Raw genomic sequence first — 27,601 nt, 5'->3', positions numbered from 1 at the left:
TCTCCATAGGCATGCAGTTCTACATTTTGTAGCTTGTTCCATACAAGTTCTGGAAAGTAACAACGATTAACTTCCCATGTGTTAAGAACTTTTATATTTTCAACCCACTTCTGAAGCCGGTGTTGCAATTCTGTAGGCAAGATCTCATCCCAAGAAAGTCTAAGTCTCCAAATATCTTGGAACATAATTTTTGCCATCATTCAGTATATATTTGTATATATATATATCTGGGAGTGGATCTGGCAGCGGATGGAACCATGGAAGCGGAAGTGGATCATAGGGTGGGGAAGGGGGCGAAAATTCTGGGAGCCTTGAAGAATGTGTGGAAGTCGAGAACATTATCTCGGAAAGCAAAAATTGGTATGTTTGAAGGAATAGTGGTTCCAACAATGTTGTATGGTTGCGAGGCGAGGGCTATGGATAGAGTGGTGCGCAGGAGGATGGATGTGCTGTAAATGAGATGTTTGAGGACAATGTGTGGTGTGAGGTGGTTTGATCGAGTAAGTAACGTAAGGGTAAGAGAGATGTGTGGAAATAAAAAGAGCGTGGTTGAGAGAGCAGAAGAGGGTGTTTTGAAATGGTTTGGGCACATGGAGAGAATGAGTGAGGAAAGATTGACCAAGAGGATATATGTGTCGGAGGTGGAGGGAACGAGGAGAAGAGGGAGACCAAATTGGAGGTGGAAAGATGGAGTGAAGAAGATTTTGTGTGATCGGGGCCTGAACATGCAGGAGGGTGAAAGGAGGGCATGGAATCGAGTGAATTGGAGCGATGTGGTATACCGGGGTTGACGTGCTGTCAGTGGATTGAATCAAGGCATGTGAAGCGTCTGGGGTAAACCATGGAAAGCTGTGTAGGTATGTATATTTGCGTGTGTGGACGTATGTATATACATGTGTATGGGGGGGGGGGGATAGGCCATTTCTTTCGTCTATTTCCTTGCGCTACCTCGCAAACGCGGGAGACAGCGACAAAGTATAATAAATAAATAAATGATAATATATATATATATATATATATATTATCCCTGGGGATAGGTGAGAAAGCATACTTCCCACGTATTCCTTGCGTGTCGTAGAAGGCGACTAAAAGGGGAGGGAGCGGGGGGCTGGAAATCCTCCCCTCTCTTTATTTTTTTTTTTAATTTTCCAAAAGAAGGAACAGAGAAGGGGGCCAGGTGATGATATTCCCTCAAAGGCCCAGTTCTCTGTTCTTAACGCTACCTCGCTAACGCGGGGAATGGCGAATAGTTTGAAAAAAAGAATATATATATATATATATATATATATATATATATATATATATATATATATATATATATATATATATATATATATATATATATATATATATATATATATATATATATATATATATATATATATATATATATATATATATATATATATATATATATATATATATATATATATATATATATATATATATATATATATATATATATATATATATATATATATATATATATATATATATATATATATATATATATATATATATATATATATATATATATATATATATATATATATATATATATATATATATATATATATATATATATATATATATATATATATATATATATATATAAGTAAGTGAGTAAGTGAGCTTGAGAAGGAGACCTGTGTGAGGAAGTACCAGGAGAGACTGAGTACAGAATGGAAAAAGGTGAGAACAATGGAAGCAAGGGGAGTGGGGGAGGAATGGGATGTATTTAGGGAATCAGTGATGGAGTGCGCAAAAGATGCTTGTGGCATGAGAAGAGTGGGAGGTGGGTTGATTAGAAAGGGTAGTGAGTGGTGGGATGATGAAGTAAGAGTATTAGTGAAAGAGAAGAGAGAGGCATTTGGACGATTTTTGCAGGGAAAAAATGCAATTGAGTAGGAGATGTATAAAAGAAAGAGACAGGAGGTCAAGAGAAAGGTGCAAGAGGTGAAAAAAAGGGCAAATGAGAGTTGGGGTGAGAGAGTATCATTAAATTTTAGGGAGAATAAAAAGATGTTCTCGAAGGAGGTAAATAAAGTGCGTAAGACAAGGGAGCAAATGGGAACTTCAGTGAAGGGCGCAAATGGGGAGGTGATAACAAGTAGTGGTGATGTGAGAAGGAGATGGAGTGAGTATTTTGAAGGTTTGTTGAACGTGTTTGATGATAGAGTGGCAGATATAGGGTGTTTTGGTCGAGGTGGTGTGCAAAGTGAGAGGGTTAGGGAAAATGATTTGGTAAACAGAGAAGAGGTAGTGAAAGCTTTGCGGAAGATGAAAGCCGGAAAGGCAGCAGGTTTGGATGGTATTGCAGTGGAATTTATTAAAAAAGGGGGTGACTGTATTGTTGACTGGTTGGTAAGGTTATTTAATGTATGTATGACTCATGGTGAGGTGCCTGAGGATTGGCGGAATGCGTGCATAGTGCCATTGTACAAAGGCAAAGGGGATAAGAGTGAGTGCTCAAATTACAGAGGTATAAGTCTGTTGAGTATTCCTGGTAAATTATATGGGAGGGTATTGATTGAGAGGGTGAAGGCATGTACAGAGCATCAGATTGGGGAAGAGCAGTGTGGTTTCAGAAGTGGTAGAGGATGTGTGGATCAGGTGTTTGCTTTGAAGAATGTATGTGAGAAATACTTAGAAAAGCAAACGGATTTGTATGTAGCATTTATGGATCTGGAGAAGGCATATGATAGAGTTGATAGAGATGCTCTGTGGAAGGTATTAAGAATATATGGTGTGGGAGGAAAGTTGTTAGAAGCAGTGAAAAGTTTTTATCGAGGATGTAAGGCATGTGTACGTGTAGGAAGAGAGGAAAGTGATTGGTTCTCAGTGAATGTAGGTTTGCGGCAGGGGTGTGTGATGTCTCCATGGTTGTTCAATTTGTTTATGGATGGGGTTGTTAGGGAGGTAAATGCAAGAGTTTTGGAAAGAGGGGCAAGTATGAAGTCTGTTGGGGATGAGAGAGCTTGGGAAGTGAGTCAGTTGTTGTTCGCTGATGATACAGCGCTGGTGGCTGATTCATGTGAGAAACTGCAGAAGCTGGTGACTGAGTTTGGTAAAGTGTGTGGAAGAAGAAAGTTAAGAGTAAATGTGAATAAGAGCAAGGTTATTAGGTACAGTAGGGTTGAGGGTCAAGTCAATTGGGAGGTGAGTTTGAATGGAGAAAAACTGGAGGAAGTGAAGTGTTTTAGATATCTGGGAGTGGATCTGGCAGCGGATGGAACCATGGAAGCGGAAGTGGATCATAGGGTGGGGGAGGGGGCGAAAATTCTGGGAGCCTTGAAGAATGTGTGGAAGTCGAGAACATTATCTCGGAAAGCAAAAATGGGTATGTTTGAAGGAATAGTGGTTCCAACAATGTTGTATGGTTGCGAGGCGTGGGCTATGGATAGAGTTGTGCGCAGGAGGATGGATGTGCTGGAAATGAGATGTTTGAGGACAATGTGTGGTGTGAGGTGGTTTGATCGAGTGAGTAACGTAAGGGTAAGAGAGATGTGTGGAAATAAAAAGAGCGTGGTTGAGAGAGCAGAAGAGGGTGTTTTGAAGTGGTTTGGGCACATGGAGAGAATGAGTGAGGAAAGATTGACCAAGAGGATATATGTGTCGGAGGTGGAGGGAACGAGGAGAAGAGGGAGACCAAATTGGAGGTGGAAAGATGGAGTGAAAAAGATTTTGTGTGATCGGGGCCTGAACATGCAGGAGGGTGAAAGGAGGGCAAGGAATAGGGTGAATTGGAGCGATGTGGTATACCGGGGTTGACGTGCTGTCAGTGGATTGAATCAGGGCGTGTGAGGCGTCTGGGGTAAACCATGGAAAGCTGTGTAGGTATGTATATTTGCGTGTGTGGACGTATGTATATACATGTGTATGGGGGGGGGGGGGTTGGGCCATTTCTTTCGTCTGTTTCCTTGCGCTACCTCGCAAACGCGGGAGACAGCGACAAAGTATAAAAAAAAAAAAAAAAATATATATATATATATATATATATATATATATATATATATATATATATATATATATATATATATATATATATATATATATATATATATATACTGAAGTTCCGATTTGAATTCCTTAGGAAATGCCTTGATGAACAAGTGATGCCAAGATCTGTCCTACCTCAACGTTTGTTGCAGCTGTCTGGTCGACCATTTGACCAATTTCAAAATACTTTTTTAAAGAAGAATATTGAATTAAAGAAACTTGAAAAGGAGGAGGCTTTTCGCATTTCAATAGAGAAGATACGTGCCTTCCAAATGACAATACAGACACAGTGGAAGAACCGGATGTTGGACTATAGCTATGATGAATTAAGGAAAGAACGTAATAGGCTACAAGTGTCACTAAACCGTCAGTTGGACCATCTTATTGAAAACAGCGACTGGACCAAGAACAAAAACCCATCTTTTGTGGTAAACCTGTCGAATAAACAACTAGATAAAGATTCCTTGTGTGCATTAGGTTATGGTTTAAGTTTTACGTACTCTAACAGAGAAGCCATCTGTGTTGATGTCACAAAGTCTTTTTGTGATTTAGAAAAATACAGTAATTTAAGTAATGATGATATCAATATTTGCAAGGGTTTAGTGTATGCCAGTTTGTCAAAACCAGTGGAAGCTAATTGCCCTAAAAGATTCATAAGAGCTATTAACACCTTAAAAAAAGACAAGGATATGCATATTACTAAAGCAGAAAAGGCTAACACTGTTGTGATTTTAGACAAAAGTAAGCATTTATCTAAAATGAATGATCTTCTAAATGATAACACAACATATTCTAAACTTAATAAAAATCCCTTAGAAGCAGTTAATTCTCACTTCAATAAAGAAATGAAGTTGTTGTGGAAAGGTAACATTTCTCTTATCAAAAATTTGTCATCTTTCTCCCCTTCATTGCAATATATGTATGGACTTATCAAAACACATAAACAAAATTTTCCAGCAAGACCTATAGTGAGTTCAGTAGGCTCCATCACATATAAAGAATCAAAATGGTTAGTTTTCTTATTAAGCCCTTTAGTGGGTAAGGTATCAAGTTCTAATGTCATGAACAATGTAGATTTAGTCAACAAGCTAAACAATATCAATTTAATTTTGATTTCAAACTAGTTAGCTTTGATGTTTCCTCACTTTTCACTAAAGTTCCAGTTGATGACCTTTTAGAATATTTATTTGATGTCTTGGATGATATTCATTTACCTGTTTCAAAGGATAATTTCATTGAACCGATAAAATTGTGTATAAAAGATTGTGTATTTCAATATAATGAAGATTATTATGCTCAAAAATATGGTATGGCAATGGGTAACCCTATTTCACCTGTACTAAGTAATCTTTATATGGAATTTTTTGAAACAAAATTACTAAAGGAAAGTGATTGGTTCTCAGTGAATGTAGGTTTGCGGCAGGGGTGTGTGATGTCTCCATGGTTGTTTAATTTGTTTATGGATGGGGTTGTTAGGGAGGTAAATGCAAGAGTTTTGCAAAGAGGGGCAAGTATGAAGTCTGTTGGGGATGAGAGAGTTTGGGAAGTGAGTCAGTTGTTGTTCGCTGATGATACAGCGCTGGTGGCTGATTCATGTGAGAAACTGCAGAAGCTGGTGACTGAGTTTGGTAAAGTGTGTGGAAGAAGAAAGTTAAGAGTAAATGTGAATAACTGGGAGGTGAGTTTGAATGGAAAAAAACTGGAGGAAGTGAAGTGTTTTAGATATCTGGGAGTGGATCTGGCAGCGGATGGAACCATGGAGGCGGAAGTGGATCATAGGGTGGGGGAGGGGGCGAAAATTCAGGGGGCCTTGAAGAATGTGTGGAAGTCGAGAACATTATCTCGGAAAGCAAAAATGGGTATGTTTGAAGGAATAGTGGTTCCAACAATGTTGTATGGTTGCGAGGCGTGGGCTATGGATAGAGTTGTGCGCAGGAGGATGGATGTGCTGGAAATGAGATGGTTGAGGACAATGTGTGGTGTGAGGTGGTTTGATCGAGTGAGTAACGTAAGGGTAAGAGAGATGTGTGGAAATAAAAAGAGCGTGGTTGAGAGAGCAGAAGAGGGTGTTTTGAAGTGGTCTGGGCACATGGAGAGGATGAGTGAGGAAAGATTGACCAAGAGGATATATGTGTCGGAGGTGGAGGGAACAAGGAGAAGAGGGAGACCAAATTGGAGGTGGAAAGATGGAGTGAAAAAGATTTTGTGTGATCGGGGCCTGAACATGCAGGAGGGTGAAAGGAGGGCAAGGAATAGAGTGAATTGGAGCGATGTGGTATACCGGGGCTGACGTGCTGTCAGTGGATTGAATCAAGGCATGTGAAGCGTCTGGGGTAAACCATGGAAAGCTGTGTAGGTATGTATATTTGCGTGTGTGGACGTATATATATACATGTGTATGGGGGGGGTTGGGCCATTTCTTTCGTCTGTTTCCTTGCGCTACCTCGCAAACGCGGGAGACAGCAACAAAGTATAAAAAAAGAAAAAAAAAAAATCTTACCTTCTAATGCAATTTGGTTTAGGTATGTAGATGATGTTCTTTGTGTTTGGCCAACAAATGAAAATTTACAAATATTTCTCCCCTTACTTAACAATTTAGTACCTTCCATCAAATTTACTGTAGAAAATGAAAATAATGGTATTTACCATTTTTAGATTGCATGATCCATAAACAAGGAAACAAGTTTAAGTTTAGCATATACAGAAAACCCACCAATGTATGCACAAATATTCATTATTACTCATCTCAACATGACAGAGTTGAATTATCGTTATTTCAATCTATGTTCCTAAGGGCATTGCGTATTTGCAGTGCAGAGTTTATTGATGATGAGTTTGAGAAGATATATTTCATTAGATCTAAGTTAAATTACCCTAGATTTTTCATTGATAAATCCCTTAAGTTAGCAAAGAAATCATTTTATAGAGTTGAGCCCAAACCTCCCATTAACACCAAGAATCTTTTAGTTCTCTCTTTTAATAATAATTTCGCTTTGCTTCCCATGTTGCTTAAATCCTTTCATGTAAATGTTGCCTTTAGCAACAATAATACTATAAAGAATATCTTAATCATGAATTCACCAGAAAATTCTCTTGGTTGCATCTATAAAGTTCCTTGTGGAAAATGTGATAAATTTTATGTTGGTCAGACTGTTAAGGATCTTTCTGTTAAACTTAAGCAACATAAATATAGTATAAGAACGGGACAAGGATCAAATGCCTTGTTTAATCATGTTAAAAACTATGATAATTGTACTGACTGGAGTAACGCCATCTCAGTTGTTAACTCTAACTCTATTACCAAGAGAAATATCATTGAAACTTCTATTATGAAATACACAAAAAATTATTATCTTAATATTAGTGACGGTCTGTACAAATTAGATAACTTTATTGTTGATAAGATTTTTAAAATGCTAAGTTTATGAACGTTCGTTGTATGTTTTGGACAATCACATGTTTACCAAATGGCGTCCTAGCTTCGTCTCTTCGATGCATATCAACTGACTGTTATATTTTTCTCTTGTGTCTCCCCTGATGGTGTGATTACTATACGAAAGTGCACTTGGGAACTTTTCGTGTTTCATTTTCCCCGTGGACTCATAGGAATATCTTGATCACGCGCAAAATTGTGATCCTTTCCAATATGTATATATATATATATATATATATATATATATATATATATATATATATATATATATATATATATATATATACATATATAAATTTTTGATTTTTGTTTTTCCGCTGTCTCCCGCGTTTGCGAGGTAGCGCAAGGAAACAGACGAAAGAAATGGCCCAACCCACCCCCATACACATGTATATACATACGTCTACACACGCAAATATACATACCTACACAGCTTTCCATGGTTTACCCCAGACGCTTCACATGCCCTGATTCAATCCACTGACGGCACGTCAATCCCGGTATACCACATCGATCATATTCACTCTTTTCCTTGCCCTCCTTTCACCCTCCTGCACGTTCAGGCCCCGATCACACAAAATCTTTTTCACTCCGTCTTTCCACCTCCAATTTGGTCTCCCACTTCTCCTCATTCCCTCCACCTCCGACACATATATCCTCTTGGTCAATCTTTCCTCACTTATTCTCTCCATGTGCCCAAACATTTCAAAAGACCCTCTTATGCTCTCTGAACCACGCTCTTTTTATTTCCACACATTTCTCTTACCCTTACGTTACTTACTCGATCAGACCACCTCACACCACACATTGTCCTCAAACATCTCATTTCCAGCACATCCATCCCCCTGCGCACAACTCTATCCTTAGCCCACGCCTCGCAACAATACAACATTGTTGTAACCACTATTCTTTCAAACATACCCATTTTTGCTTTCCGAGATAATGTTCTCGACTTCCACACATTCTTCAAGGCTCCCAGGATTTTCGCCCCCTCTCCCACCCTATGATCCACTTCCGCTTCCATGGTTCCATCCTCTGCCAGATCCATTCCCAGATATCTAAAACACTTTACTTCCTCCAGTTTTTCTCCATTCAAACTTACCTCCCGATTGACTTGACCCTCAACCCTACTGTACCTAATAACCTTGCTCTTATTCACATTTACTCTTAACTTTCTTCTTTCACACACTTTACCAAACTCAGTCACCAGCTTCTGCAGTTTCTCACATGGATCAGCCACCAGCGCTGTATCATCAGCGAACAACAACTGACTCACTTCCCAAGCTCTCTCATCCACAACAGACTTCGTACTTGCCCCTCTTTGCAAAACTCTTGCATTCACCTCCCTAACAACCCCATCCATAAACAAATTAAACAACCATTGAGACATCACACACCCCTACCGCAAACCTATATTCACTGAGAACCAATCACTTTCCTCTCTTCCTACACGTACACATGCATTACATCCTCGATAAAAACTTTTCACTGCTTCTAACAACGTGCCTCCCACACCATATATTCTTAATACCTTCCACAGAGCATCTCTATCAACTCTATCATATGCCTTCTCCAGATCCATAAATGCTACATACAAATCCATTCGCTTTTCTGAGTATTTCTCACATACATTCTTCAAAGCAAACTCCTGATCCACACATCCTCTACCACTTCTGAAACCACACTGCTCTTCCCCATTCTGATGCTCTGTACATGTCTTCACCCTCTCAATCAATACCCTCCCATATAATTTACAAGGAATATTCAACAAACTTATACCTCTGTAATTTGAGCACTCACTCTTATCCTCTTTGCCTTTGTGCAATGGCACTATGCACGCATTCCGCCAATCCTCAGGCACCTCACCATGAGTCATACATATATTAAATAACCTTACCAACCAGTCAATAATACAGTCACCCCCTTTTTCAATAAATTCCAGTGCAATACCATCCAAACCTGCTGCCTTTCCGGCTTTCATCTTCCGCAAAGCTTTTACTACCTATTCTCTGTTTACCAAATCATTTTCCCTAACCCTCTCACTTTGCACACCACCTCGACCAAAACCCCCCATATCTGCCACTTTATCATCAAACACATTCAACAAACCTTCAAAATACTCACTCCATCTCCTTCTCACATAACCACTACTTGTTATCACCTCCCCATTTGCGCCCTTCACTGAAGTTCCCATTTGCTCCCTTGTCTTACGCACTTTATTTACCTCCTTCCAGAACAGCTTTTTATTCTCCCTAAAATTTAATGATACTCTCTCACCCCAACTCCCATTTGCCCTCTTTTTCAACTCTTGCACCTTTCTCTTGACCTCCTGTCTCTTTCTTTTATACATCTCCCACTCAATTGCATTTTTTCCCTGCAAAAATCGTCCAAATGCCTCTCTCTCCTCTTTCACGAATAATCTTACTTCTTCATCCCACCACTCACTACCCTTTCTAATCAACCCATCTCCCACTCTTCTCATGCCACAAGCATCTTTTGCGCAATCCATCACTGATTCCCTAAATACATCCCATTCCTCCCCCACTTCCCTTACTTCCATTGTTCTCACCTTTTTCCATTCTGTACTCTGTCTCTCCTGGTACTTCCTCACACAAGTCTCCTTCCCAAGCTCAATTACTCTCACCACCCTCTTCACCCCAACATTCACTCTTCTTTTCTGAAAACCCATACAAATCTTCACCTTAGCCTTCACAAGATAATGATCAGACATCCCTCTAGTTGCACCTCTCAGCACATTAACATCCAAAAGTCTCTCTTTCGCGCGCCTGTCAATTAACACGTAATCCAATAACGCTCTCTGGCCATTTCTCTTACTTACATACGTATACTTATGTATATCTCGCTTTTTAAACCAGGTATTCCTAATCACCAGACCTTTTTCAGCACGTAAATCTGCAAGCTCTTCACCATTTCCATTTACAACACTGAACACCCCATGTATACCAATTATTCCCTTAACTGCCACATTACTCACCTTTGCATTTAAATCACCCATCACTATAACCCGGTTTCGTGCATCAAAACCACTAACACACTCATTCAGCTCGTCCCAAAACACTTGCCTCGCATGATCTTTCTTTCATGCTCAGGTGCATGTGCACCAATAATCACCCATCTCTCTCCATCAACTTTCAGTTTTACCCATATTAATCGAGAATTTACTTTCTTACATTGTTTAATTTGTTTATGGATGGGGTTGTTCGGGAGGTGAATGCAAGAGTTTTGCAAAGAGGAGCAAGTATGAAGTCTGTTGGGGATGAGAGAGCCTGGGAAGTGAGTCAGTTGTTGTTCGCTGATGATACAGCGCTGGTGGCTGATTCATGTGAGAAACTGCAGAAGGTGGTGACTGAGTTTGGTAAAGTGTGTGAAAGAAGAAAGTTAATAGTAAATGTGAATAAGAGCAAGGTTGCTAGGTACAGTAGGGTAGAGGGTCAAGTCAATTGGGAGGTAAGTTTGAATGGACAAAAACTGGAGGAAGTAAAGTGTTTTAGATATTTGTGAGTGAATCTGGCAGCGGATGGAACCATGGAAGCGGAAGTGGCTCATAGGGTGGGGGAGGGGGCGAAAATTCTGGGAGCGTTGAAGAATGTGTGGAAGTCGAAAACATTATCTCGGAAATCAAAAATGGGTATGTTCGAAGGAATAGTGGTTCTAACAATGTTGTAAGGTTGCGAGGCGTGGCTATGGATAGAGTTGTGCGAAGGAGGATGGATATACTGGAAATGAGATGTTTGAGGACAATATGTGGTGTGAGGTGGTTTGATCGAGTAAGTAACGTAAGGGTAAGAGAAATGTGTGGAAATAAAAAGAGCGTGGTTGAGAGAGCAGAAGAGGGTGTTTTGAAATGGTATGGTCAAATGGAGAGAATGAGTGAGGAAAGATTGACTAAGAGGATATATGCGTCAGAGGTGGAGGGAACGAGGAGAAGTGGGAGACCAAATTGGATGTGGAAAGATGGAGTGAAAAAGATTTTGAGTGACCGGGGCTGAACAAGCAGGAGGGTGAAAGGCGTTCAAGGAATAGAGTGAATTGGAAGGATGTGTTATACCGGGGTCGACGTGCTGTCAATGGATTGAACCATCGCATGTGAAGCGTCTGGGGTAAACCATGGAAAGTTCTTTCGGGCCCGGATATGGAAGGGAGCTGTGGTTTCGGTGCATTATTACATGACAGCTAGAGACTGAGTGTGAACGAATGGGGCCTTTGTTGTTGTGTTTTCCTAGCGCTATCTCGGACACATGAGGGGGAGGGGGTTGTTATTCTATGTGTGGCGAGGTGGCGATAGGAATGAATAAAGGCAGAATGAATTATGTACATGTGAATATATGCATATGTCTGTGTGTGTATATATATGTGTACATTGAGATGTATAGGTATGTATATTTGCGTTTGTGGACGTATATGTATATACATGTGTATGTGGGTGGGTTGGTCCATTTCTTTCGTCTGTTTCCTTGCGCTACCTCGCTAACGCGGGAGACAGCGACAAAGCAAAATAAATAAAATGAATAATAATAAAATAATATTATATATATATATGTATAAATATATATATATATATATATATATATATATATATATATATATATATATATATATATATATATATATATATATATATATATATATATATATATATATATATATATATATATATATATATATATATATATATATTATCCCTGGGGATAGGGGATGAAGAATACTTCCCACGTATTCCCTGCGTGTCGTAGAAGGCGACTAAAAGGGGAGGGAGCGGGAGGCTGGAAATCCTCCCCTCTCATTTTTTTTTTCTTTTTTTGATTTTCCAAAAGAAGGAACAGAGAGGGCCAGGTGAGGATATTCCACAAAGGCCCAGTCCTCTGTTCTTAACGCTACCTCGCTAATGCGGGAAATGGCGGATAGTTTAAAAGAAAAAAGAAAGAATATACATATATATATATATATATATATATATATATATATATATATATATATATATATATATATATATATATATATATATATATATATATATATATATATATATATATATATATATATATATACACACGAGTAACTTCACCATGTTTCAGCAAAACTCGTGTGTTTAAAAGGTTCCCCCAAGGATCCAAGGTCGCTTCAGCATATTACAAGATGATGATGGAAGGTGTCTTAGGTCACATTCCCTCTAGGTCATCCCCCATCTTGGATGGAGCGAGTTGTGATCAACAGGTGGTGGAAGGTCAGGTGTAAGTTCCGAAATACGTCATTAAACCACAGCACCTCGTCGCTTGTCTGGTGGCGTCATTCTTCAAGCGGGAGTTTCCAAACGCTTCCACGTTTTTCTTGCTGGCAGCAGGAGCTCTCAACACTTCTCGATGAGGTGGCCACCTGTCTACACGCAGCGAGGGAAGAAGACCGATTTCGACGATGAAGGCCTGCACTGTGGCTGAGAGATTGACTTGGGGAGGCAGAAGTGATATTGTGACAGTGATTGTGTCAGCGTCGCGTCGCCTCGCCGCAGTGTATCGAGACAGACTTCCCCAGAACTTTTAAAGGGGAAGTAAATGTTTATAGTTGTGTTAATGGAGTGATAGTTTTCATGCATGGTGTTTTTTTGACAAGAAAATAGTGAAGTTGGAGAAAAATGTAGCTTAGACATTGAAGCTTATTGATACAGTGGTGAAATTGATGAGAACTGCTATTGACGTTTGTGTGAATAAATTGTACATTTCCTTTTCCATAGCCAGAGGTTGAACCATTATGTGACATTCTTTTTTTTCATTCATTTCAATCTAAAAGTTTGTTTTCTAAATTGTTTCTTACATTTTTCATATGTATATATATGTATGTGTGTGTGTGTGTGTGTATGTGCGTATGTGTGTGTATGTGTGTGTGTGTGTATATGTATATATATATGTATATTATCCCTGGGGATAGGGGTGAAAGAATACTTCCCACGTATTCCTCGCGTGTCGTAGAAAGCGACTAGAGGGGACGGGAGCGGGGGGCCGGAAATCCTCCCCTCCTTGTATTAACTTTCTAAAATGGGAAACAGAAGAAGGAGTCACGCGGGGAGTGATCATCCTCCTCGAAGGCTCAGAGTGGGGTGCCTAAATGTGTGTGGATGTAACCAAGATGTGAAAAAAGGAGAGATAGGTAGTATGTTTGAGGAAAGGAACCTGGATGTTTTGGCTCTGAGTGAAACGAAGCTCAAGGGTAAAGGGGAAGAGTGGTTTGGAAATGTCTGGGGAGTGAAGTCAGGGGTTAGTGAGAGGACAAGAGCAAGGGAAGGAGTAGCAATACTCCTGAAACAGGAGTTGTGGGAGTATGTGATAGAATGTAAGAAAGTAAATTCTCGATTAATATGGGTAAAATTGAAAGTTGATGGAGAGAGGTGGGTGATTATTGGTGCATATGCACCTGGGCATGAGAAGAAAGATCATGAGAGGCAAGTGTTTTGGGAGCAGCTGAATGAGTGTGTTAGCGGTTTTGATGCACGAGACCGGGTTATAGTGATGGGTGATTTGAATGCAAAGGTGAGTAATGTGGCAGTTGAGGGAATAATTGGTATGCATGGGGTGTTCAGTGTTGTAAATGGAAATGGTGAAGAGCTTGTAGATTTATGTGCTGAAAAAGGACTGATGATTGGGAATACCTGGTTTAAAAAGCGAGATATACATAAGTATACTTATGTAAGTAGGAGAGATGGCCAGAGAGCGTTATTGGATTATGTGTTAATTGACAGGCGTGCGAAAGAGAGACTTTTGGATGTTAATGTGCTGAGAGGTGCAACTGGAGGGATGTCTGATCATTATCTTGTGGAGGCTAAGGTGAAGATTAGTATGGGTTTTCAGAAAAGAGGAGTGAATGTTGGGGTGAAGAAGGTGGTGAGAGTGAGTGAGCTTGGGAAGGAGACCTGTGTGGGGAAGTACCAGGAGAGACTGTGTACAGAATGGAAAAAGGTGAGAACAATGGAAGTAAGGGGAGTGGGGGAGGAGTGGGATGTATTTAGGGAATCAGTGATGGATTGCGCAAAAGATGCTTGTGGCATGAGAAGAGTGGGAGGTGGGCTGTTTAGAAAGGGTAGTGAGTGGTGGGATGAAGAAGTAAGAGTATTAGTGAAAGAGAAGAGAGAGGCATTTGGACGATTTTTGCAGGGAAAAAATGCAATTGAGTGGGAGAAGTATAAAAGAAAGAGACAGGAGGTCAAGAGAAAGGTGCAAGAGGTGAAAAAAAGGGCAAATGAGAGTTGGGGTGAGAGACTATCAGTAAATGTTAGGGAGAATAAAAAGATGTTCTGGAAGGAGGTAAATAGGGTGCGTAAGACAAGGGAGCAAATGGGAACTTCAGTGAAGGGCGTAAATGGGGAGGTGATAACAAGTAGCGGTGATGTGAGAAGGAGATGGAATGAGTATTTTGAAGGTTAGTTGAATGTGTCTGATGACAGAGTGGCAGATATAGGGTGTTTTGGTCGAGGTGGTGTGCAAAGTGAGAGGGTTAGGGAAAATGATTTGGTAAACAGAGAAGAGGTAGTAAAAGCTTTGCGGAAGATGAAAGCCGGCAAGGCAGCAGGTTTGGATGGTATTGCAGTGGAATTTATTAAAAAGGGGGGTGACTGTATTGTTGACTGGTTGGTAAGGTTATTTAATGTATGTATGACTCATGGTGAGGTGCCTGAGGATTGGCGGAATGCGTGCATAGTGCCATTGTACAAAGGCAAAGGGGATAAGAGTGAGTGCTCAAATTACAGAGGTATAAGTTTGTTGAGTATTCCTGGTAAATTATATGGGAGGGTATTGATTGAGAGGGTGAAGGCATGTACAGAGCATCAGATTGGGGAAGAGCAGTGCGGTTTCAGAAGTGGTAGAGGATGTGTGGATCAGGTGTTTGCTTTGAAGAATGTATGTGAGAAATACTTAGAAAAGCAAATGGATTTGTATGTAGCATTTATGGATCTGGAGAAGGCATATGATAGAGTTGATAGAGATGCTCTGTGGAAGGTATTAAGAATATATGGTGTGGGAGGCAAGTTGTTAGAAGCAGTGAAAAGTTTTTATCGAGGATGTAAGGCATGTGTACGTGTAGGAAGAGAGGAAAGTGATTGGTTCTCAGTGAATGTAGGTTTGCGGCAGGGGTGTGTGATGTCTCCATGGTTGTTTAATTTGTTTATGGATGGGGTTGTTAGGGAGGTAAATGCAAGAGTCCTGGAAAGAGGGGCAAGTATGAAGTCTGTTGGGGATGAGAGAGCTTGGGAAGTGAGTCAGTTGTTGTTCGCTGATGATACAGCGCTGGTGGCTGATTCATGTGAGAAACTGCAGAAGCTGGTGACTGAGTTTGGTAAAGTGTGTGGAAGAAGAAAGTTAAGAGTAAATGTGAATAAGAGCAAGGTTATTAGGTACAGTAGGGATGAGGGTCAAGTCAATTGGGAGGTGAGTTTGAATGGAGAAAAACTGGAGGAAGTGAAGTGTTTTAGATATCTGGGAGTGGATCTGTCAGCGGATGGAACCATGGAAGCGGAAGTGGATCATAGGGTGGGGGAGGGGGCGAAAATTTTGGGAGCCTTGAAAAATGTGTGGAAGTCGAGAACATTATCTCGGAAAGCAAAAATGGGTATGTTTGAAGGAATAGTAGTTCCAACAATGTTGTATGGTTGCGAGGCGTGGGCTATGGATAGAGATGTGCGCAGGAGGATGGATGTGCTGGAAATGAGATGTTTGAGGACAATGTGTGGTGTGAGGTGGTTTGAGCGAGTGAGTAACGTAAGGGTAAGAGAGATGTGTGGAAATAAAAAGAGCGTGGTTGAGAGAGCAGAAGAGGGTGTTTTGAAATGGTTTGGGCACATGGAGAGAATGAGTGAGGAAAGATTGACCAAGAGGATATATGTGTCGGAGGTGGAGGGAACGAGGAGAAGAGGGAGACCAAATTGGAGGTGGAAAGATGGAGTGAAAAAGATTTTGTGTGATCGGGGCCTGAACATGCAGGAGGGTGAAAGGAGGGCAAGGAATAGAGTGAATTGGAGCGATGTGGTATACAGGGGTTGACGTGCTGTCAGTGGATTGAATCAAGGCATGTGAAGCGTCTGGGGTAAACCATGGAAAGCTGTGTAGGTATGTATATTTGCGTGTGTGGACGTATGTACATGTGTATGGGGGGGGGGGTTGGGCCATTTCTTTCGTCTGTTTCCTTGCGCTACCTCGCAAACGCGGGAGACAGCGACAAAGTATAAAAAAAAAAAAAAAAAAAAAAAATATATATATATATATATATATATATATATATATATATATATATATATATATATATATATATATATATATATCCCTTGGGATAGGGGAGAAAGAATGCTTCCCACGTATTCCCTGCACGTCGTAGAAGGCGACTAAAAGGGGAGGGAGCGGGTGGCTGGAAATCATCCCCTCTCGCTTTTTCTTTAATTTTCCAAAAGAGGGAACAGAGAAGGGGGCCAGGTGAGGATATTCCCTCAAAAGCCCAGTCCTCTGTTCTCAACGCTACCTCGCTAATGCGGGAAATGGCGAATAGTATGAAAAGAAAAAAAAAAGAAATATATATATATATATATATATATATATATATATATATATATATATATATATATATATATATATATATATATATATATATATATATATATATATATATATGCATATATATATATATATATATATATATATATATATATATATATATATATATATATATATATATATATATATATATATATATATATATATATATATATATATATTTTTTTTTTTTTCATACTATTTCCCATTTCCCGTATTAGCGAGGTAGCGTTAAGAAGAGAGAACTGGGCCTTAGAGGGAATATCCTCACCTGACCCCCTTCTCTGTTCCTTCTTTTGGAAAATTAAAAAAAAAAAAAAAAGAAAGGGGAGGATTTCCAGCCACCCGCTCCCTCCCCTTTTAGTCGCCTTCTACGACACGCAGGGAATACGTGGGAAGTATTCTTTCTCCCCTATCCCCAGGGATAATATATACATATATATATATATATATATATATATATATATATATATATATATATATATATATATATATATATATATATATATATATATATATGTGTACATATATATATAAATATATATATATAAATATATATATATATATATATATATATATATATATATATATATATATATATATATATATATATATATATATATATATATATATATATATATATATATATATATATATATATATATTTATATATATATATATATATATATATATATATATATATATATATATATATATATATATATATATATATATATATTGCACCTCTCAGCACATTACATATATATATATATATATATATATATATATATATATATATATATATATATATATATATATATATATATATATATCTTCCACACACTTTACCAAACTCCGTCACCAGCTTCTGCAGTTTCTCACATGAATCCGCCACCAGCGCTGTATCATCAGCGAACAACAACTGACTCACTTCCCAAGCTCTCTCATCCCCAACAGACTTCATACTTGCCCCTCTTTCCAAAACTCTTGCATTTACCTCCCTAACAACCCCATCCATAAACAAATTAAACAACCATGGAGACATCACACACCCCTGCCGCAAACCTACATTCACTGAGAACCAATCACTTTCCTCTCTTCCTACACGTACACATGCCTTACATCCTCGATAAAAACTTTTCACTGCTTCTAACAAGTAGGGTTGAGGGTCAAGTCAATTGGGAGGTGAGTTTGAATGGTGAGAGGCTGGAGGAAGTGAAGTGTTTTAGATATCTGGGAGTGGATCTGTCAGCGGATGGAACCATGGAAGCGGAAGTGGATCATAGGGTGGGGGAGGGGGCGAAAATTTTGGGAGCCTTGAAAAATGTGTGGAAGTCGAGAACATTATCCCGGAAAGCAAAAATGGGTATGTTTGAAGGAATAGTAGTTCCAACAATGTTGTATGGTTGCGAGGCGTGGGCTATGGATAGAGTTGTGCGTAGGAGGATGGATGTGCTGGAAATGAGATGTTTGAGGACAATGTGTGGTGTGAGGTGGTTTGATCGAGTAAGTAACGTAAGGGTAAGAGAGATGTGTGGAAATAAAAAGAGCGTGGTTGAGAGAGCAGAAGAGGGTGTTTTGAAGTGGTTTGGGCACATGGAGAGAATGAGTGAGGAAAGATTGACCAAGAGGATATATGTGTCGGAGGTGGAGGGAACGAGGAGAAGAGGGAGACCAAATTGGAGGTGGAAAGATGGAGTGAAAAGGATTTTGTGTGATCGGGGCCTGAACATGCAGGAGGGTGAAAGGAGGGCAAGGAATAGAGTGAATTGGAGCGATGTGGTATACAGGGGTTGACGTGCTGTCAGTGGATTGAATCAAGGCATGTGAAGCGTCTGGGGTAAACCATGGAAAGCTGTGTAGGTATGAATATTTGCGTGTGTGGACGTGTGTATGTACATGTGTATGGGGGGGGGGGGGGGTTGGGCCATTTCTTTCGTCTGTTTCCTTGCGCTACCTCGCAAACGCGGGAGACAGCGACAAAGTATAAAAAAAAAAAAAAAAAAAAAAAAAAAAAAAAAAAATATATATATATATATATATGTAATGTGCTGAGAGGTGCAACTGGAGGGATGTCTGATCATCTTCTTGTTGAGGCGAAGGTGAAGATTTGTAAGGGTTTTCAGAAAAGAAGAGAGGATGTTTGGGTGAAGAGAGTGCTGAGAGAAAGTGAGCTTGGGAAGGAGACTTGTGTGAGGAAGTTAGAGGAGAGACTGAGTATAGAATGGAAAAAGGTGAGAAAAAAGGAGGTAAGGGGAGTGGGGGACAAATGGGATGTATTTAGGGAAGCAGTGATGGCTTGCGCAAAAGATACTAGTCGCGTGAGAAGCGTGGATGGTGGGTTGATTAGAAAGGGTAGGGAGTGGTGGGATAAAGAAGTAAGATTATTAGTGAAAAAGAAGATAGAGGCGTTTGGACGATTTTTGCAGGGAAAAACAGCAAATGAATGGGAGATGTATAGAAGAAAGAGGCTGGAGGTCAAGAGAAAGTTGCAAGAGGTGAAAAAGAGGGCAAATGAGAGTTGGGGTGAGAGAGTATCATTAAATTTTAAGGAGAATAAAAAGATGTTTTGTAAGGAGGTAAATAAAGTGCGTAGGGCAAGGGAGCAAATGGGAACTTCAGTGAAGGGGGCTAATGGGGAGGTGATAACAAGTAGTGGTTCTGTGAGAAGGAGAAGGAGTTAGTATTTTGAAGGTTTTTGAATGTGTTTGATGATAGAGTGGCAGATATAAGGTGTTTTGGTCAAGGTGGTGTGCAAAGTGAGAGGGTTAGGAAAAATGATTTGGTAAACAGAGAAGAGGTAGTAAAAGCCTTGCGGAAGATCAAAGCTGGCAAGGCAGCATGTTTGGATGGGCTTGCAGTGGAATTTATAAAAATAAAAAGTGGGTGATCGTACTGTTGATTGGTTGGTAATGTTGTTTAATGTATGTATGACTCGTGGTGAGATGCCTGATGATTGGAGGAATGCTTGCATAGTTCCACTGTACAAAGACAAAGAGGATAAGAGTGAGTGCTGAAATTAGAGAGGTATAAGTTTATTGAGTATTCTTGGTAAATTATATGGGAGGGTATTGATTGAGAGGGTGAAGGCATGTACAGAGCATCAGATTAGGGAAGAGCAGTGTCGTTTCAGAAGTGTTAGAGGATGTGTGGATCAGGTGTTTGCTTTGAAGGATGTGTGTGAGTAATACAAATGCATTTTTATGTTGCATTTATGGATCTGGAGAAGGCATATAATAGAGTTGAAAGAGATACTCTGTTGAAGGTATTACGAATGCATGGTGTGGGAGGCAAGTTGTTAGAGGCAGTGAAAAGCCTTTATCGAGGATGCAAGGCATGTGTACTTGTAGGAAGAGAGGAACGTGACTGGTTCTCAGTGAATGTAGGTTTGCGGCATTAAGGCATTGTTCTCTTGGCTGTACCTTTCTCTCTGAAGACAGATTATTAACTTTGTTTTAGCTTGATCTAACTCTGTATAAGACAAGGGCCCAAAACATTTAACAGCATGAGGTTTACAATTGTTCACAAACCTTATTACCCAAGCTACACACTTAATACCTTTTGTAAAATGACCCCAGCGCGCGTAGTCAATCCCTACTGATGGATGCTCGGACACAAAGCATGTCACTGGGCTGTCATCGAATACCTTTTCTACAATGGGCAGTGCTGCTGGTACCTGATCCTGCTGCATGGGAGTAATGTGTTCAGAGAGCCAAGCAGGACCATTCAGCGATGAGGTACAGGAAATCAAGTTTTCAGCAAAGTCACCTCTAGAAATAAGGTCTGCTGGATTATCTTCACCAGGAATATGCTTCCACTGAACTGGGGATTAAACTCTGAATCTCAGTTACTCTATTCGCTACAAAAGTCTTCCATCTATTAGGGCCTCCCTTTATCCATGACAATGCTACTTTAGAATCAGTCCAGCAGTACATTAGTGCATCAATTAAGTGTAGGGAAGTCTTCACAAATGCCGATAGCCTAGCACACAGTAGAGCACCCATTAATTCCAACCTCGGCACCGAAAATTTTTTAATAGGTGCTACCCTTCCTTTGGCTAGAACTAAGATTACCTTAAATGACCCGTCGTTATCAGGAACTCTCAAGTATACACAGGCACCAAACCCCTTCTCGGAAGCATCTCCAAAGGCATGCAGTTTTACATTTTGTAGCTTGTTCCATACAAGTTCTGGAAAGTAACAACGATTAACTTCCCATGTGTTAAGAACTTTTATATTTTGAACCCACTTCTGAAACCGGTGTTGCAACTCTGTAGGCAAGATCTTACCCCAAGAAATTCTAAGTCTCCAAATATCTTGGAACATAATTTTTGCCATCATGATTACTGGGCATAGAAGGCCAAGAGGATCAAATAATTTACTGACGACACTGAAAACTGCTCTCTTTGTGGATGCTACCTCAAGATCCTTCAAATCTAAACAATCAAATGAAAAACTATCTCTCGTCAACCACCACTGTAAACCAAGAATCTTTGTCTCGGCATGCTTGCTGGGCTCTAAGTAGTCATTAAATCTGTCTTCTAAGGCATTGCAGTTCGAGCTCCACTTTGAAAGTGTCATACTGGCTTTGGATAGAACTGACCGTGCCTCATCAAACTTAGCAAAGGCTTCCTCTGCACTGTCAGCTCCTGACAACCAGTCATCCACATATAGGTTATCCTTTAGCTCTGTAATAACTTCAGAATCAGGAAAGCTTTTAAGATGATGTTTAACAGTTGCGTTCAACAGAAATGGACTACTTTTATTACCAAATGGAACTCTAGTAAATCTCATTATCCGAATGATACCATTATAGTTCCAAAGAAGTCTATGTACGTCCCTGTCTTCTTTCCTTACATTAATCTGGAGGAAAGTTTTAGTGATATCACCAGTTAAGGCAACCTTCCACCTTCTGAACCTCATAAGTACCTCTACCAACTGTGGGTTAAGAGGGGGACCCACCTCAAGACAGTGATTTAATGAGACTCCATTATAGCTCACAGCAGATGTGTCAAAGACTGGTCTTACTTTACTTGTGGTGCTGATTTCCCTGACGACGGGATGATGAGGAAGGTAGAATGTGGGGTATGAGCTGTTCATCTCACCCTCAGGTACCTCTTCAATGATGCCTTCCCTTTCGTAACCCTCAAATACGGCATCATACTCCTCCTGAAGTTAGGATAGGAGTTAAATTTATGCATCAAACATAACAACCTTTTCCCTGCCAGCCTTTCATTATTTTGGAGGCTACACTTATGCTCTGCTTTCCAGGGAAGAGCAACCTCATATCTATCATCCTTAAACTTAACTGTCTCTGAAAAGGATTTTAACACAGGATGGTTGCTAACATCAGGATATACTTCCTTGTCATAAATTCCCACTGACTCTAAATCCCAAAACTTATGTAACTCATTCTCATTGAAATTGTTAATGCATAACATCTGAGACAACTTAACATTTCCCTTGGATGCCGAAGCACAAATCCCAGACAGGATCCAACCAAACACCGTCTCTTGAGCCACTAGTCCCTCAACCTGCAAATTCTTGTTGGGGATTACAATTTTCCAATAGGCATCGAGTCCTATCAAAATGTCAACATTTGCCTTCCTGTCCCGCTCATAGTCATCTGCTAACTGCACAAACTTAAAGGGCAGTAGGGTTTCAGCTGGAACACAAGGACGTAATAATGGAGCACATATTGTGGGCACTTCAGCTGCAAGTAAACACACTACTTCATTATTAACATCCACTAAATTCAGGTCATAAATATTACACTGGGTTGATCTAGAACTCTTACTTCCCCCAAAGGCAGAATAGGACATCTGTTCAGAAGATACCCATGTAGGCCTAACCTTCCTTACAAATTCACTCAACACCTAGGATCGATCTGCCCCAGAGTCGAACAACAAGGTAGCTTCACTGTACTTGCCACGCCTTCCATACACTTTAACTTTTGCTGTCGGCAAGACACAACACCTTTGTTTAAACTGTGAAGAATGAGAAACACCAACTAGATCACCAGGCATAACATTGGTATCTCCCGTTTCCCCTTTACTCTCCTTGGCCGGCTGACTAACCGCCCTGCCCTTAGGTGAAACATTATCCTTTGAGCAGAGAAGGACATTATGGTTGCCTTTACACTTAGAGCACTTTGCCTTGCAACCTCTAACTACGTGCCCCCTTTTTAAGCACTTAAAACACAGCTCAGCAGAACGAATATTTTCCAGTCATTCTGCACGTGGAAGTTTGATAACTTTAAAGTACTTTTCACTGGAATGGGACTTATTACAAAATCCACACCCACCTGAATGTCTCTGAGACTGTCTGAAAAGGAAATGCAGAACTAGGAGACTTCTTTCTTCTCTCAGACTCCCTCACACTGCGGCCGTCTGTCCCTGCAGCAGTAGTCACGTCATTAAAGGAGTCTGAGGTTCACGGCGCTCAATCTCCTTCCTAAGAAAATCCAGCAGCCATGCGAGATCCCTTTCGTGGCCCGATCCTTCCCTCGACCACTCCAAACGGATGTCGCTCGGCAGACGAGACAAAATCACTGTGGTGAGGAAGAGGCCAAACTCACTGCCACCTACCCCCAGTACCTCCAAACTCCTGATGTGGATCAGGAGGTCATCCTGCAGGTTCCTCAAGGCGGACACATAAGTCGTAGATCCTTGAGGCTTGAACGGCAGGCTCAAGCCAAGAAGAGCTTGAATGTGGGCGAAGACAATCCTCTCTGGCTTCCCATACCGCTCCTTCAACAGATTACAGGCCACAGCATAATTAACTGCAGTAAGTGACAAGCCTTGGATGACAGACTTGGCCTCACCTTCCAATAAGGCCTGCAGATAGGTGAACTTGCTGATGGCTGGTAGAGTAGAGTCGTCTACCATGGCCACGAACAAATCCCAGAATGAGTGCCACTGGGTTAGTTCACCACTAAACTTCGGCAAGTCGAGCCGTGGAAGGTTCACACTGGCACTAGTAGGCACTGCGCTTGCACTTGCATACTTATCTTCACTACTTCCCGGTCCTTTTTGGACGGCAGTCTTATCCAGTTTCGCCAACACTTCGCCAGCCTGCACCCGAACAGCTCTAACACCACTGCGTAAACTATCTGCGTTTTCCAGTTCTGCTTCCAACAACTCAGGGTCACTTATTGTCAGTTCATATTCCGCTTGAACTCGGTCCAAAAGTGTCTAGACGCTTATCTAAATCCGCTATTGGGTCTTCTAGCTGCACCCTGGACACAGTTGGCAGTTCAAGCAAAGTCAGCAAAGCCTTGGAGGCTCTCGTACACCATCTTCGAGCAGCCGCCCGTCCTCTTTCAAGTTGCTCCTTCTCCGCCATCACGAGTAATCACCACAGCTTGCTGCATGTATACAGAAGTTCAGTTAGCTTGAGCACGTAAAGGCTGCTCCCGGGTCTGGGCACCACTTGTTCCTCCCACACAAGTCCCATAGGAGGAGAAACCGGTGAAAAATAACTCGCGAGGCGGAGCAACATATGGGGGGTATCAAACAGCTCGAGTCTCGTGGTGTACTGAGTTTATTTACTTCGCTGAGTAAACATGATCTCTTCCGGCCAGTAAACAACAATGGGATCTTATACATTCCATAAGGCATCTTACAGACTGACGTGTCCACAATGGATTAAATGCGTTATTCTATTGATTTCGCAGTCAACTTTCATACGTCTGGCGCCAACAACTCCTCACCATAGGTGTACCTTTAATAACTCCTATCCTTACTCTCAATAACATGATCATATGGCATCAGGATGTATAAATACAAATGTCTCACTAAGAGTCAACTCAACCCTCACCCTGGGAAGCAAATGATACAATAAAACAATAAACAATACCCAAAGGGACTATACTGATCATGAACCTAAATCTACAATACATCTCAAACCCTCCAATCTCACATATTCAGTCTCTGAGGAGGCTTTACAGTTCGTCCTGTTCTAGACACATAAGTTGACGACGTTGTCATGGAGTGAACCTCATCAAACGTTGAGCATATGCTGGGAAGGCATCTGTTGGTGGTAAGGGACTATGAGCTTCATCTGTTGTAGCATCCTCCCCTGCAGATGAAAGCTCCAAGTTATGCAGTTTTTGCACTGGCCAACTAATTACTCCCTTTGCAGTCTTAACTTTGACACTACGAATTATTCCATCCTTCACAGGGAATAGCTCAACAATCACTCCATGGGGGCATTTGCAAACGAGGAGAATTATCTTCCCGAACCAGCACAACAGATCCCTTCTCCAGTTTACATCTGGGTGTGAAACCTGTAATGATAGGGGGTGAATTCAATAAATATTCAGACACCCACACATTCCAAAACTTATCAAGTTGTTGATGTCTCAGGCTTTCTCGCTCACATAGGTCCTTATGTGACAGTTCAGGAGCCTGGCAATCACCTTTAAGCTCTCTATGAAATCCAGCAGTGCGTCCAATTAAAAAATGAGGTGTTAAAGGGCTTACAGAATTAGGATCATCTGTGGCAAAAGTTAAGGGTCTGGAATTTACACATGCCTCAATTTCATGTAAGGTAGTCTCTAGCCCACATCTTGTTAAACATTTTATACCAAGAGTCTTTCTCAGAGCTAATTTAACAGATCGGACTAATCTTTCCCACCAACCTCCCCACCATGGAGCATGGGGTACAACAAACTTCCACTGGGGAGCAAGGGTGCCAAAGAACTGATGCATTTGTCTAGACATACTAATAAAAGTCTTGGCATTGTCAGAGTAAATAACTGATGGAAGGCCTCTTCTGGCAGAAAACCTACGAAAGGCAAGTAAGCAATCATCATAAGACATAAAGCTAGTCAACTCTAAGTGTACTGCACGGACAACTCCACAAGTGAATAACAAAATGTACAGCTTCTTGCATGGGAAATCAACACAAAACAGTGGTCCAGCATAATCTACACCTGTCACAGTGAAAGGAGGAGCAGAGTTAATTCTTAGTCCTGGGAGAGGAGCTACAGGCTGACGGCAAGCTTGTGAGTGATGTCTACGACAAATCATACACTCTCTATAGACTACCTTAGCAAGCTTTCTTAATCCGACAATTAAGTAACAAGATCTTAATCTTGAAATTAAAGTGGAAAAACCAGCGTGTTTCAGAAATACATGTTGGAAACTAACTAACAGCTTGGCAATGTGACCTGCTGGAATAATCATAGGATACTTGCAATCATAACTTAATTCAGTCTGGTCCAGCCGAATCTTACTTCTCAAAAGAGCATTTTCATCCATAAAAGGATTGAATTTCCAAATGTCAGAACTTTTAGGGAGTGACTTTACAAGCATTAAGGCATTGATCTCTTGGCTGTACCTTTCTCTCTGAACACAAATTATTAACTTTGTGTTAGCTTGATCTAACTCTGTATAAGACAAGGGCCCAAAACATTTAACAGCATGAGGTTTACAATTGTTCACAAACCTTATTACCCAAGCTACACTTAATAGCTTTTATAAAATGACCCCAGCGGGCGTAGTCAATCCCTACTGATGGATGCTCAAACTAAGCATGTCACTGGGCTGTCATCGAATATCTCTTCTACAATGGACAGTGCTGCTGGTACCTCATCCTGCTGCATGGGAGTAATGTGTTCAGAGAGCCAAGCAGGACCATTCAGCGATGAGGTACAGGAAATCAAGTTTTCAGCAAAGTCACCTCTGGAAATAAGGTCTGCTGGATTATCTTTACCAGGAATATGCTTCCACTGAACTGGGGGATTAAACTCTGAATCTCAGTTACTCTATTCGCTACAAAAGTCTTCCATCTATTAGGGCCTCCCTTTATCCATGACAATGCTACTTTAGAATCAGTCCAGCAGTACATTTGTACATCAATTAAGTGTAGGGAAGTCTTCACAAATACCGATAGCCTAGCACACAGTAGAGCACCCATTAATTCCAACCTCGGCACCGACAATTTTTTAATAGGTGCTACCCTTCCTTTGGCTAGAACTAAGATTACCTTAAATGACCCGTCGTTATCAGGAACTCTCAAGTATACACAGGCACCATACCCCTTCTCGGAAGCATCTCCAAAGGCATGCAGTTCTACATTTTGTAGCTTGATCCATACAAGTTCTGGAAAGTAACAACGATTAACTTGCCATGTGTTAAGAACTTTTATATTTAAACCCACTTCTGAAACCGGTGTTGCAATTCTGTAGGCAAGATCTCATCCCAAGAAAGTCCAAGTCTCCAAATATCTTGGAACATAATTTTTGCCATTATGATTACTGAGCTTAGAAGGCCAAGAGGATCAAATAATTTACTGATGATACTGAAAACTGCTCTCTTTGTGGATGCTACCTCAAGATCCTTCAAATCTAAACAATCAAATGAAAAACTATCTCTTGTCAAACACCACTGTAAACCAAGAATCTTTGTCTCGGCATGCTTGCTGGGCTCTAAGTAGTCATTAAATCTGTCTTTTAAGGGATTTCAGTTCGAGCTCCACTTTGAAAGTGTCATACTGGCCTTGGATAGAACTGACCGTGCCTCATCAAACTTAGCAAAGGCTTCCTCTGCACTGTCAGCTCCTGACAACCAGTCATC

General features: G+C 40.5%; 1 protein-coding gene and 1 pseudogene across 1 annotated transcript; both read right to left on the bottom strand.

The window, feature by feature from the left end:
- The window catches only part of LOC139755692 (eukaryotic elongation factor 2 kinase pseudogene), a 76,631-nt pseudogene extending 55,918 nt beyond the window's left edge, over positions 1-20,713 (bottom strand).
- A 2,715-nt stretch (positions 20,714-23,428) lies between these two features.
- LOC139755690 (uncharacterized) lies at positions 23,429-26,338 on the bottom strand. The gene is made up of 2 exons (XM_071674337.1): positions 26,260-26,338; positions 23,429-24,048 (listed from the first exon to the last, which is right to left on the bottom strand). Exons 1-2 carry the CDS (start codon positions 26,336-26,338, stop codon positions 23,429-23,431), a joined length of 699 nt encoding a protein of 232 aa, XP_071530438.1.
- Between the last annotated feature and the right edge of the window lie 1,263 nt (positions 26,339-27,601).

Source organism: Panulirus ornatus, chromosome 19 (genome assembly GCF_036320965.1).
Source record: "Panulirus ornatus isolate Po-2019 chromosome 19, ASM3632096v1, whole genome shotgun sequence".
Classification (NCBI taxonomy): Eukaryota; Metazoa; Arthropoda; class Malacostraca; order Decapoda; family Palinuridae; genus Panulirus; species Panulirus ornatus.
This window is presented reverse-complemented; position numbering and strand designations above follow the sequence as displayed.